Source organism: Rhinoderma darwinii, chromosome 7, assembly GCF_050947455.1.
Source record: "Rhinoderma darwinii isolate aRhiDar2 chromosome 7, aRhiDar2.hap1, whole genome shotgun sequence".
Classification (NCBI taxonomy): Eukaryota; Metazoa; Chordata; class Amphibia; order Anura; family Rhinodermatidae; genus Rhinoderma; species Rhinoderma darwinii.
Window position 1 is genome coordinate 29806568 of NC_134693.1, and position 13796 is coordinate 29820363.

Sequence of the window (13796 nt, forward strand, 5' to 3'; positions counted from 1 at the left end):
AGTCCATTTAGGATGATGAGTGAATCACGAGAGGATAGAAGAGTTCCATTAATGTATCTATTCAGCTTCAGCTGACATGCTAACCTTGGACTCTTTTTTCCCCTAGTTTCTGCTGGATTGTCCATTGTTGTGTCTATCCTTGACATTTATGTAGCTCTAGAAGTGATAAAAAATATCAGAATTCTACTTTGTATAACATGATCTTGCAGGCACAACCTCAATCCATATTATCCTGTAGAGAGTATACTACATCTGAAGACTTATCTCTATTTGTTCTGAAAATAGTTGAATATAATCTATTGTTCCTTGTAAGTATTGGATAAAGAGGCTCTGTCACCAGATTTTCAAACCCCTATCTCGTATTGCAGCAGATCGGCGCTGCAATGTAGATTACAGTAACGTTTTGTTTTTTTTCAAAAACGAGCATTTTTGGCCAAGTTATGAGCATTTTTATATTTATGCAAATGAGCCTTTCTTAAGTACAACTGGGCATGTTTAAAGTTAAGTACAACTGGGCGTGTATTATGTGTGTAACATCTGGGCGTTTTTACTTGTTTTACTAGCTGGGCGTTGTGAATAGAGGTGTATGATGCTGACGAATCAGCATCATCCACTTCTCTTCGTTAACACCCAGCTTCTGGCAGTGCACAGACACACAGCGTGTTCTCCAGAGATCACGCTGTGACGTCACTTCCTGCCCCAGGTCCTGCATCGTGTCAGGTCCTGCAATGTTGCTCTGTTTTATGGACACTTCTGTGAATATGCAAATATTATCTGTGGCACCCTGTGTATATTCCGGGTGCTGTAGGTAGGGTTCACACCCCATCAATATTGTTCAAATAAACTATAACACTCAGTTTTGATATGCAGGTTTTATTTGGAAGAGTGCAAAAATAAGGTTTGTAAAGTTTCGATCTTAACACATGGCCTTTATCAAACTCTATTGACGGGCGCCCGCCGCTGGTATTACATGCAGCTTACTACAGCTTCGAGCACCATATACCCCTCTCATCCAGCGGCAATAGGGTTTGATAAACGCTGTGTGTTTAGGCTGAAAAGTTACAAACCTTATTTTTGCCCTCTTCCAAAGAAAACCTGCATATCAAAACGGAGTTCTCCAGTTTATCTTCACTGTGATTATGTGATTGGAACTATTATATCAGCACAACGATATGACTGACCAATGGCTTTTCTTATTCTTTTTGGGTTTGTAGAAAAAGAAAGCTCAAAAAGTTATATTTTTCTTTGTGAGGGATGAGACCCAAACTGAATCTTTTGCCTGAGTAAAGGGAAGCCTAGCTTCGTACCTGCTGTAAGAAACCATTTCAGGCTGTTCTTCAATGGAATGACTCAGTATAAATTCAGAAAAATCTCTGTCCACTTGCATGAACACTACTTTACCTCATATATCCCCAGTTATGACAAACGCCAAAAATGTTAAAAGGTGGTTATCTGGGGATTAAAAAGTATTAGCAGTGTACTCACTGCAGTATGTGAGTACTCGCTAATATACATTCTGTTCCCCCGTTGTGCTGATTATGAGATTTTATTAGATTTTTATATCGCTGGCGGGGGACCGGAAGTCTAGTGGCACAGCCTTCTTTATTGTAATCGCTGTACTACTGCTACAACGATTACATAGAGTACAGAGGGATCGGTCACATGACGAAGAGTCGTGTCACCATGAAGAAAGACTGTGCCGGTAAACTTCCGGTCCCTCGCCAGCGCTATAAAAAAATCTATTCAAATCTCATAATCAGTGCGATAGGGGAACGAAATGTACTGTCATACTGCAGTGAGTACACTGCTAATACTTTTCCGTCCCCACATAACCCCTTTATGCCATAGTGAGGCACATGGATTCTATGCCAGTCCCTATTACAGTCCCATAGGCAACTCATGTGATGCCGTATGGTTCTTTGTATTGTGGCATGTTACTTAGATATTCTCCACTACAAGGAATGTATTTATGTATTTAAGGGAGAATATCTTTGTAATATGGTGTCTGATGAAGCATGCCACAATCTTTTTTTCTGTACATGCAGAATCTCACAAAAAAAACCTCTGCATGAAGTCGAAATCATACGGCCATACACTGCAGTTCTTCTATAATATAGGTGGCATCTAATGACTCGGTAAAACTTGGCGTAATACGTTCATGTGCGTGAGGACTTACTCATACGTGTGAATGATTTCGGTCCTGTTTAATGCTCCTTCAAACCATAGTGAAGCTGGCTTTGTATGAGAAAAGTTGGGCGACCGACTTCTAACAGGAATAACTTCTTTTTCCCCAACAAATGAGAATCCGTGTCAGGGTAATTGATATGAGAGGTTTATTTTTAAATATGTATGCGGCTTTATCAAAGGACGGCTGCTTCAGACAAACGTTAATGGCTCTGTAGAAAAAGATACAGCAGCAATTTTTTTGCAGCTAAATCTCTGTTACTATGGATAATACAACTAAGTCCATGTCTATTTGTTGCTGTCATCTTTCAGTGTCAGTAAAAGTCAGGGTTTGATTTTGAGCTTAGAATGTTTAACTCTGAGCTTTTGTGGAAAATGCTGACACCAGTGAGGTCACTAATTCCATGCGTTCTGTGGCACAAGATAAAAGAGGCGAATTTATGCCCTTTAAAGCTGTCTGAGAAATATTACTTTTTTATTAGTATTTTCATGGATACTGAGCCTAGGAGATTGGAGAAAGAATATCAGGCTTAAAATGGAATGAACAGACCCATAAAGACATGGAAGAAGAAATAAAATCTGAAAACACAGAATAGAATAAAGGCAAAACATGTAAGGTCAGTAGAATAAGAGCTGGCACATTTATACAAAAAAAAATAAATGACAAGACTCAAAATATAAATGTACTTCTCAGACACAAGACCTCCTTTTGTAATGAAACAGATACACTTAAAATATAAGATAAGGTTGTATAAGAATAGAAGAAAAGTCTTCTATTTTTTTTTTCACCAGAAACAGCACCACTAATGTCCATAGGTTGTGACTGGTATTGCAGCTTAGTCGCATTTAGCGGCACTTTTTCCCAACATTCACATCAGTCCCTGTTTCCAATGGGGCTCACAATATAACTTTCCTAACTTAAGGGCCATTTACATGAGCCAATGTACAGCGACTGAGCATAGGTAAGAACGCACGTTCCCGATCATTGCCCTGCAAAATGCTTGTTCGTTGGCTGATTTCACCTTTTATGTTGCCCTAAAAATCCTCTGTCACCAGATTATAATTGCCCTATCTCCTACATAATGTGATCGGCGCTGTAATGTAGAGAACAGCAGTAGTTTTTATTTTGAAAAACGATAATTTTTGAGCAAGTTATGAGCAATTTTAGATAAATGCTAATTCGTTTCTTAAAGACCAACTAGGCGTGTTTTTACTTTTGACCAAGTGGGCGTTGTACAGAGGAGTGTATGACGCTGACCAATCAGCGACCAATCAGTGTCATACACTTCTCATTGTTCCAGCCCAGCATGATCCACAGCCCAGTGTGATTGTGCAGTGAAAGAAGCTGGGCTGGAATAATGAGAAGTGTATGAGGCTGATTGGTCACTGATTGGTCAGCCTCATACACTTCTTTACAACGCCCACTTGGTCAAAAGTAAAAACACGCCCAGATGGTCTTTAAGAAACTAATTAGCATAAATCTAAAATTGCTCATAACTTGCTCAAAAATGATCGTTTTTCAAAATAAAAACCACTGCTGTTATCTACATTACAGCGCCGATCACATTATGTAGGCACTTCTAATCTGGTGACAGAGCCTCTTTAACAGCACATCTCCATGTGTAAACGGGATGTTGTTCCAACATTGTGTAAACTGCATGGGGACCAAACGATCGCCCCCATACAATTTACATTAGCCTGTGTTAAGGGCCTTTAAACAAATGCCAATCGACCAGTAATTATCAGTGATTGACACTCGTTCTAGACACATATCACAATGCCAATTTTATAGATCAATCAACCTAACAGTCTTTTTTGGAGGATGGGAGGAAAATCCCACACAAACACCAGGAGGACATAAAAATGTCATACAGATGTTGCCCTTGATCAGATTCAAACCCAGAACCCCAGTGCTGCAATGCAACAGTGCTAACCACTGAGCCCCATGCTGACCAGATTGCACGTACCATAGACATTCTGTTTTACTTTTTTATTCTTTTAACACAAGTTTTCACATCTCTAACCCGTAATTCTCTTTTTTATATGTTTCATGTATTTACTTGAGAATCTCATTAGAACAAGGCCATTTTGGGACATACCTAGCTTCTTTGAAAGTGTTAGGCCATGTTCAGACGTGGCGGAATTTTTCCGCTACAAATGTTGGTGCAGATTCGGGGCAATTACGCAACGAATCTGCACCAACATTGGCACATTTGACAGGTAATTCAGACATTGCAGATATCACAGCGGACTTGCCACAGATTTAAGTTTTTGCATTGCAAAGGCTGAAATCCGCAGTGAAATTCCGCTTCTTCTCCGCAATGTAATGTGCATGCTGCGGAGGGAAGATTCTGCACTGCAGCCTGATTTCCGCACAGTTATTTTCTGCCACGTCTGAACTAACTTTCCTAAAAATGTATAGAAACAAATGTCAAAAATGGCTGCTGCAGAATTCCACTGCGGACTGTCCACAGCGGAATTCAACGGCAACTCCACCACGTCTGAATGTGCCCTTAGGCCACGTTCACATGTGGCAGAATTTTTCCGCTGAAAATTTTGGAGCAGATTCGGGGCAATTACGCAACAAATCTGCACCAACATTTGCATATTTGACAGGTAATTCAGACATTGCAGATATCACAGCGGATTTGCCACAGATTTCAGTTTATGCATTGCAAAGGCTGAAATCCGCAGTGAAATTCCGCTTCCTCTCCGCAATGTAATGAGCATGCTGCGGAGGGAAAATTTTGCACCGCAGCCTAATTTCCACACAGTTATTTACTGCAATGTCTGAATTACCTTTCCTAAAAATGTAGAGAAACAAATGTAAAAAACGTCTGCTGCGGAATTCAACTGAGGATCGTCCACAGCCGAATTCAACAGCAATTCCGCCACATCTGAACGTGGCCTTATGGTGACATTGTAATTTTGTTAACTTATTAGGGCATGGCCAGACGTGGCGGAATTGCTCTGGAATTCCGCTGCGGCCAGTCCGCTGCGGAAATCCGCAGCGGACATTTGCTCCATTGGTTTCCACACCTTTTTAGTTAAGTTCGTGCAGACGTGGCGGAAAACTCTGCATGCGGACCAAAGGCTGCGGTGCGGAATTTGGTGTCCGCAGCATACACTAGCTGTTGCGGACGTGTAGCGGACTTGTTGCGGACTTATTGCGGAATTTCTCCATTGACTTCAATGGAGATTCAAAATTCCGCAAAGAAATCCGCAGATGTTATGTGTGTTGCGTTGCGTATTGGTTTTACGAACAGGATATTTCTTCATTCTGGCTGGACCTATGTGTTTTCGAGGTCTATAGCCAGACTGAGATGAAATGTTTTAAAAGACAGCAGGAAGTACTCTTCACCTGAATACGCAACGGCTAATCCGCATCAATTTACTGCACATTTTAGGCAAAGCCGCAACAGAATCTGCAACGCAGATTATGTGCGGCATTGATGCGGACAGTGTCTGCAGAAATACGCCACGTCTGACCATGCCCTTACATTATTCCATTCCTACTCTCCAAAAATGTTTCCCAAGGCTCTACTGTAAAACTCTTTTTACACATGCAGATGTATTTTCTTGGTATATTTACTTGGTGTAATAGGTGACTTACAACTCAGCTGCTAATGCTATCAAGTATCATCCAGGGAGCGTGATATATTTTATATTCATGACCAGAACCATAAAGTACCTTCAGTATGGAAAGAGTAAAGAAAGGTACACAACTAGTGGATTTGTGAAAAAATAATCCAAATGGATAATATGAATCTGCATGAAATAGGGGCAGCATGGTGACTCAGTGGTTAATTCAATAGGAAGATGTGTTACACGGCGGGGAGGTTTTTTTGTATTGCTATTACATGGGGTGTAAACCATCTAAAAATAGTCTATATTTTAAATAGGGAGAAGGATAGAAGAGCAGGAAAAAAAAGCAATGTATAAAATACCTCTTATTATTATTATAATTTTTTTCTAAAGTTTCCTAAATTACTTAAAATGTATAACAAGACAACTCTAGTAGGGTATATGGATGTTATTATTTTCTATCCATTAAACATGTACGCCCAGTGGTTAGCAGCACTGGGGTCCTCAATTTTAATTTGACCAAGGATCACGTGAGTCTACTGGAATTTTGTATGTTCTCCCTGTGTTCGCATAGGTTTTCTCTGGGAACCTTCACACTCCAAAATCTGCCTGATAGGAAAATTGCCTTCTCATGAAATTGTGTCTCATGTGACAGACCAAAGAGGTGTTCTTCAGGGTAACAAAAAAATAATTTTTGAACTTAAGCCACTTTTTTTTTTTTTTTTGAAGCTGGGTTGCAAATTTTTCCTAAGGCCCTATTCACGCAACAGGGATTCTCGGCCACGCGACAGACGTTCTTTGAACGGCTGTCGTTACGGCCTCATTAGGAACAAAAGACCCCCAAATCCCACCTAAAGACATATTCACATGGGTCTGAGAAGCTGAGATATTAGCACTGTTTGTCAAGTAAGCATTGAAAAGCTTCTTTAGAAGTTCCTGCTGCTACATAACTGCCAAAGAAACAACAAGGTCGTCACCAGAGAATTTCTTTCCTCAACAGTGTTCCTGCAGGGCCAATTTGTAAACCCCTTGATCCCGGAAAGCCAACATATCAGTTCTGTAGGCATAGGGAAATCTAAACTCTACAACGTGTGGATTTTTCCAATTAATGCACACACCTCAGTTCCTATGATACCTTTGGGTATGATGTGATAAAGGTAACGGGAGATTATGGAAATTTTGAGGCTTTGTCTGGCTTTATATTGAGGTCTCTCACGTCTATACTAACTTTATCAACAATTAAGTCACTCTCTGATTCATCTTCCTATCATTTGTATTATTTATATTACATGGATATATTACATGCCATAACTGAGAAACCACCATGGACCATCCGGTATAAATCATGAATTTTTTTTTAATCTCTTTAATCTAAATGCTTCTCAACCTTTTCATTTTAGACAGCTCTGAAAAACGGAATCTGCACCTTATTTGCAAAGAAATTAAATGAAATGCAACCTTTCCTGTTAACATTGTTATATTTAATTAGTCAGGCTGCTATATTTATCTCAAAACTGACCTTTAAGAGGCATAGCTACTTTAATTACTGGAGTAAACACATAAATTCACTTTGGCGGGCACTGTATGTCTTCTCAACAATTTTCATGAATAAAGCTCTCTGTATGAGTTAGGAGAAAGCTGGACACAGGCATCTGGTCTCAACAGCGTAAGCGCCTGGTCCAACTTAATTTCTCTTTAATTACAGACCCTAGGGCTCAAAATGTGATAAGCCCAGACATGTGTATTATTCCATCCAGATATATGCGTTATATTCAGGAATTAATGTTTTGTTAATGCCAGAACATTGTAAACTCATTGAACGGTTCACTTCTCTTCCAGTGATATGATTTAGCTTTTACATATGGGCTAAAATGATGGAAACCAGGAGTTACATTTTACGTTACATTTACATTCATTCTGCTATTATATGTCTGTATTACATGCCCCAGAATATAAATGGGTCTTTAGATAGAACATATAGGATATTATATTAGCTAGGATCTGGTATGTGTTGATGTAAGGCAAGGGATGTTGAAGTTATTGGTCAAGGGTCAAGAACCATTGGGCTATAGAAGATGCATGATGCACAATGAATGTATGTGCACTAGATCTTCTCATACAGCTTGCTTCTGTGCTATGTTCCTCCTGGAAATAACATGCATGAATTTCTGGTTCATATACATTCACCATGCCCAGATATCCAAGAAAGTGTCTAGCTGCCAGATAAGGACATTAAATGGCAGCTATAGATGCTCGGATTACACATTTCAGACACAGAGTTGGTTCCACTCCAAGAAAGTGTGGAACCAACTTTTTCCAGGGGTAAAAAAATTGGGGACAGTGTGGAAAAATGCAAAAATATTTAGGATACTAACTAGTTTATCATATTATTACGTTTTTGATCTGATGTATGACGTTTGCTCTCAACTGTATCCTATAAACCGTATTTATGTAATAAATATTATCCATCTTCTGAAGAATAAATAAGCTGCAATGTTTGTTGGTATAATGTATCTTGTTTTTTTTTAACTTGACATTACACATACAGTACATGATTTACAAAAATGTGGAATAGGTTTGATTTATAAGTCCCAAAATTGAAGCCTACCAGGTTCTAGAATACTGTGCATGTAAAATGATTATCCACACGAAGTACAATGTCATTTTAAATATCATAAATACATTTTATTTGTTTCCTCCAGATCTGTTTCTTATTGGTGGCACCACATCCAGTCCCTTCTCTACTGCAGTGCATCCCTTGTGCCTGGCACATTTCTGGAGGCTTCCCACAGCTGTACCTGCACTCTCCAGCATCCCAACTGCCAGGGAAACATTCCATGCTTACAAGGACCTGGCCCATTGTGTTCCCTCTGCTCAACAATTCACCCTGCCCAGTGTGCCAGTTGCAACCCTGGATACACATTAACAGCTCAAGGCCTGTGTGTGCCTTCAGTGCCTGAGTCCTCAGAACCTTACCTTGGGACAGAAGGTACTTTGCAGGACTTAGAAGTGAAGTACTTGCTCCTTAAACGGGATGGACGCTTGAGAGCTCCAGCTTTCTTTATCTCTGGAGACTTGCGGCTAGGCATGTGGTTTCAAATGGGGGGCAGGAAGCGTATGCTTCTGACCTGCAAGAGCAACAAACACTGGCCCAGGCAGCTGCATCTACTTCTAGGACTTTCAATGCGTCTCTGTCTTGCCGGGAATGGGACAAGAGACCCCCAAGTAACCGTTTATGTGAATCCCTTTGGAGGGAGTCACTCAGAAAGCTGGCTGCTGCCTGCTGGAGAACAAGGTTATCCAAGCTGGGAGAAGACTTGGGACATGGAAGGAGGAGACCGTTGCCAGAATTGGACTTTGATACTAGGCCATCGCTGGCGGTCATTTTTTGAGACTGTACACTTTTACATGAGAAGCAGTCCTTTGGAAGAAGAAGAAGGAGAGGAAGATTCAACAGAATGGACTGACAAACAGACTTTGGATGACAAATTAGAAGATCCTGAGTATGTGCGTATTGATGGTCTTCATGCTTTTGGTTACAGTGTACCCTTTGACCCAGAGGCCATGAGGGGCTTAGCGCAGCAAATAGACCAACCTGGGTCCAGAGGAATGGCACTGCTAGAAATGCAAGAGTTGAGAAAGAGGGTGAATTTCTTATCACCACCAGGTGCCAGTAAGCTGGATCTTTTTAGCTGCTTACTGAGACACCGGCTGAAGATGAGCAGCAATGAGGTGGGAAGAATACAGTCCCAACTTGCTTTACTTAGCAGTCAACTTCCCAATGGCTCCACATATGAGACAACCAAGCTCTGCAGCTAGAAGTTCAACTATTGGATATATTTGCCCCTTCAATATATAAGACCCATAACTTAGGAAGTCAATTCTTCAAACCACATCTGTATTCTTGGGTCTGCAAGATATTGTTATCATGTTACAAAAGTGCATACAGACGATTAAATTTGAAAAAGGATGCCAAGAAAACATGTCAGGTTTTAAACCTAGTCAATAGTTTATAAATTGAATCAGGCAAAAAGAATAATGCCCAATCTCAAGCGATATGTTGATGAATTCCGGTGTGTGCAGCGCAGTAGGGAAAGCTATGTGTGCCGTGTCCAGTGTCAGCTGTGATAGGTCCATCAAGACAACAAAACTCTATAAAATATCACAGCCAAAGCCATATTCAGATGAACTGACAAATCAAATACAGTACATCTTAATTCCCTACCTATGATCACTGGAGACCACTTAAAGATTTTACAGTTTGATGTATCAAGATGACCCAAACAAAAAAAAAATCACATAAAGAGAGAACACAAAAATGTAGTATAAGAATTTTTTTTTCTTTTTTTTTTTCAAAAAGTGTCAAATTTAAGTGTATATGACCTACTCAGAAAGAAAAGAATATTCTGGGTACATATATATCTAACTGTTAGTGTACCTAACAGTACAAGTATCTCCTAAAAAGCCTTATTACTGTCACCAGTGACATTTACAAGTGTGTGTGCTTCATCTGGTACAAAGGGGGTTAATGGAGTTTAGTCGTTAATTATAAAGGTCATAAATTTGCAAAAACTGACAAAAAAGCACAAGAAAATATAAGACTTTCCAGTGACAACTGTGTGTTGATGTTTTAAATAAGTACACATTCTGAGTGTGTCTGTGTGGACACAAGGTTTAGTGTGTGATTATGAATATCCAGGTCCTTTGTGTGTATGGGCTAAAGACAACACAAGAAGGGAGCATTGTCGTCCCCGATGCAATTTAGTAATATTTAAGTTGTATGTAGACCTGGTAATGAATGCAGATCTGTACCAGGGGAACAGAGGCCTATTGAGTGACTGTCTGAAGAATACAGCCTATGTTGAAATAAGTGTCTGAAGTATAGCCGAGAGATAATATGGCTTCTTCAAGGTCAAGAGGAGCCAGTATTGGCATATAGTAAATACATTCTATCGATGGACACAGGTTGAGCTAATTATGCACTGTTGAGCATGACAAAAGATTATTGGTTATTTTCTAAGCCATTTGGCACGTAAAGTCCGTTTGTTTTAATGTGCCATAAGGTGATTTATAACCTACCTGTGGCCATGTGTTTTCAAATATTTGTATCTCAAACAGGGCTCAATAAAGATAAGGAAGCTTTGTAGGCCTTTATGTTTTACAATTGACATTTCCCACTTGCTAGACATTAATCATTTAGGTTATTTTAGGACCTTCTTAGTGCATTTTGATTTTCCTGTTATCGCCTTCTATTTTCTTAAGAAGGTATATTTATCTTAAGAAATCTGTCTATATAGTTTTTCTTAGTTTGAGAAGAAGACTGTTATAGAATTAATGAAAGTCTAGTCTGTTACGATGGATCGATATTTATCATACATGAACACTGGCCTTGCATGATACTAACTCAAAGATATGACCTCTGGTTTATTTAGCTAGCACCTTAAACACTCTGGAGAGGTCACCACATAAAATATCCATACATTACTTCTTACTGAGAATGATTTATTAAAGAGGTTTTCTATGGAAAAACCTTTATTGCATTCGAATCAGACATAAACATCAGGCGGTGTGTACGACAGCTGGGACTCCCACTGATATCGAGAGCAATCTCACTCTCAATTGAAATAAATGGGAACCATGGATCTCTGAAGGAGAGAACTCAGGATTTCCTTTCCTTAACTCCCCATTCATTTGACTGGAGTGGGGCTTCTCATTGGTTTCTTCTCCACTGTAAACAGGGAATGTTCTTGAAAGTCTTTCCCTGGCAACCACTTTATATTTTTTTTCAACTTGCATAGAAACTAATTCTACATTAACTTGTATCTGGTAACTGTGCTTTGAAAGCTGTAAATGTTCAGAAAGTAGCACATTATTTTTTGTCCTGTCATTTCCACCAAAGATTTCACAAATAATAGAAATAGAAGAATGGTAGCCCCATAAATATAGGGAAATTAAGTGTATGTTTTATTCACCCTTGGCGCACCATTTCAGCTCACTCAATGTAACTCTACAAAAGCTCAATTCTGTGAGCGGAAACCAGGAGCAAACTATTTGGTCATTAGAGCTATGCCAAAGAGCTCATACTTAGATACAACACTGCCAAAAATGACTGATAAGTGCTTTTCTATTGCAATTCTACCCAAGTCTATCCTGGCTATAGTGGTTGATAAGCGGCCCATGACCATTAATGCCTAGGGACCCAGATCATTCTCAATCCCCTCCTGGCTGCCATATTGCAAAATAAGGTAATGAAGGATCCACTTAATTTCACCTAATCTGGAGTGCTATTGTTCTATTCAGTTTCATTGAGACTTGATGGTTGAGATCCCTGTGGCTTACATCCATTGTGCTGCTTTTCTTGGATTTAAAGACTTCAAAAAGCATCTTAGGCTACATTCAGATGAGTGTCAGCAACCTTGGGCGTGAAAAATGGACTAAAGTCTATGGAGGGAATACGTGACATGCAGTAAAATAGGATATGTCTTTTTTTTTCACGGACCCTTCACACGCTCCGTTGAAACAACGGTCGTGTGAATGGCCCCATTGAAATACATGAGTCTGTGTGATGGCCGTTGTTTTAAAGGCCATCACATGGATGTGATACACGCTCGTCTGAATGAGCCCTCATATATTGTAACACATGTCATACCTCAGCCCTGGAAGTCAAGGGGTTGTTTCCATAGAATGCAAGATTTCTTCAAATGAAAGAACATAGAATCTGAACTGTTCATCAGTTAAGATAAAAAAAAATGTCACCTCTCCATTACACAGAGCCGTTCCCATTCCTACTTATTTAGGAGAATGTCATTGCAAAGTGTCATTATTGTAAAAAGTTATTTAAATAGTTGTAAACTCCCTGGCCACGGTCTAGTGCATAATCTTCCAGGTACACAAACCATGACATAATAAAGCGGGCGTAGGTGTGAGAGGGTTCCGCAACTGATGCCCCAAAAACGTGGCCAATCTTCCTGTTGGGTTAAATGAAAATTAACAAAAATCATAGCTATGATCCATTTAGTATATATATATCTCAAAATTGGTCTTTTATGGATTATTTGCCAATTTTTCCTCAATGTTGACTGTCACTGTAAAATCTACTTGCTCTGCCCCCTGTTCGCTAGATCTCCCATGTGTGTAGGATAGATACATGAGACCTTTTAAAAGAAAATAGAAACATAGAAGCCACATAGACCCTGCTTGACATTTTTGTGTGTCCTTTACAGGAAAGAAAATAATTAAAGTTCAGCTATATCCTGGCTTTTATAAATGACCACCATTATTTTCTGAAGGCCATCTCACTTCCATCAGGCTCTTTAGCTTTCCCAGTGTAGTAGTTTCTATGGTTAGACAGGAGAGGTGACCTACAGTTCAGCTGGGCATCTTAGCATCTGTTGCTTGAACACAGTTTTAGTCATTTAGGAGCTGGAAAAGACTTCATACGGTGAGGAACATTGGATTAACCATCTGTTCATACATACGGTACACTCCTAATAGATTTATATTTCTCAGCTGAAAATATATACACAATAAACACAAGAGGTCATGGCATATTTTCATTTTGTGCTTTCAACTTTAAGTCTACCTGCAAACTGTTGGTGATGCAATAGTCCTCTATAGTGATGTCACTATGAAGGTTTCATCATTACACCGATTCAAAATTGGTGGGGGGCAGGAATGGAATGAGACAGGTAAGTAAATAAAATAGCTTTGTATTTTTACATTTTGGACCAATTGTAACAACCTTTCAAAGGGGACTGTCTCCCTGACAGATCTCCATCTAGATATCAGTAATGGTCCAAGATCACAGACTTCACCACTGTGACACATCAGAAGATCATTTGACTGGATTCACACACTTATTATTATTATTATTATTATTATTACTTTTATTCTAAATGTTCCAGCAAGAATAGTTATGACTAGCTCTGATAATTGTCTTATAGCAACAAAACTTGAATAGGAACCAGATCGCAAGGAGGGAGTAGGAGGGAACTGCAAAACAATGAAATGGTGCCTCTTCTAATCTC

At 39.5% G+C, this 13796-nt stretch overlaps 1 protein-coding gene and 1 long non-coding RNA gene across 3 annotated transcripts in view; one reads left to right on the forward strand and one right to left on the reverse strand.

The window, feature by feature from the left end:
- The window catches only part of BRINP2 (BMP/retinoic acid inducible neural specific 2), a 202182-nt gene extending 191271 nt beyond the window's left edge, over nt 1-10911 (forward strand). For both annotated transcript variants that reach the window (XM_075833084.1, XM_075833085.1), the window contains one exon: nt 8472-10911. In XM_075833084.1, coding sequence (XP_075689199.1) covers nt 8472-9588 — 1117 coding nt within the window. In that variant the 3' untranslated portion in view covers nt 9589-10911. The remainder of the gene's footprint in view (nt 1-8471) is intronic.
- Nucleotides 1-13796, reverse strand: part of LOC142657109 (uncharacterized) — a 361195-nt gene that overhangs the window by 292113 nt on the left and 55286 nt on the right. The window lies entirely within an intron of this gene.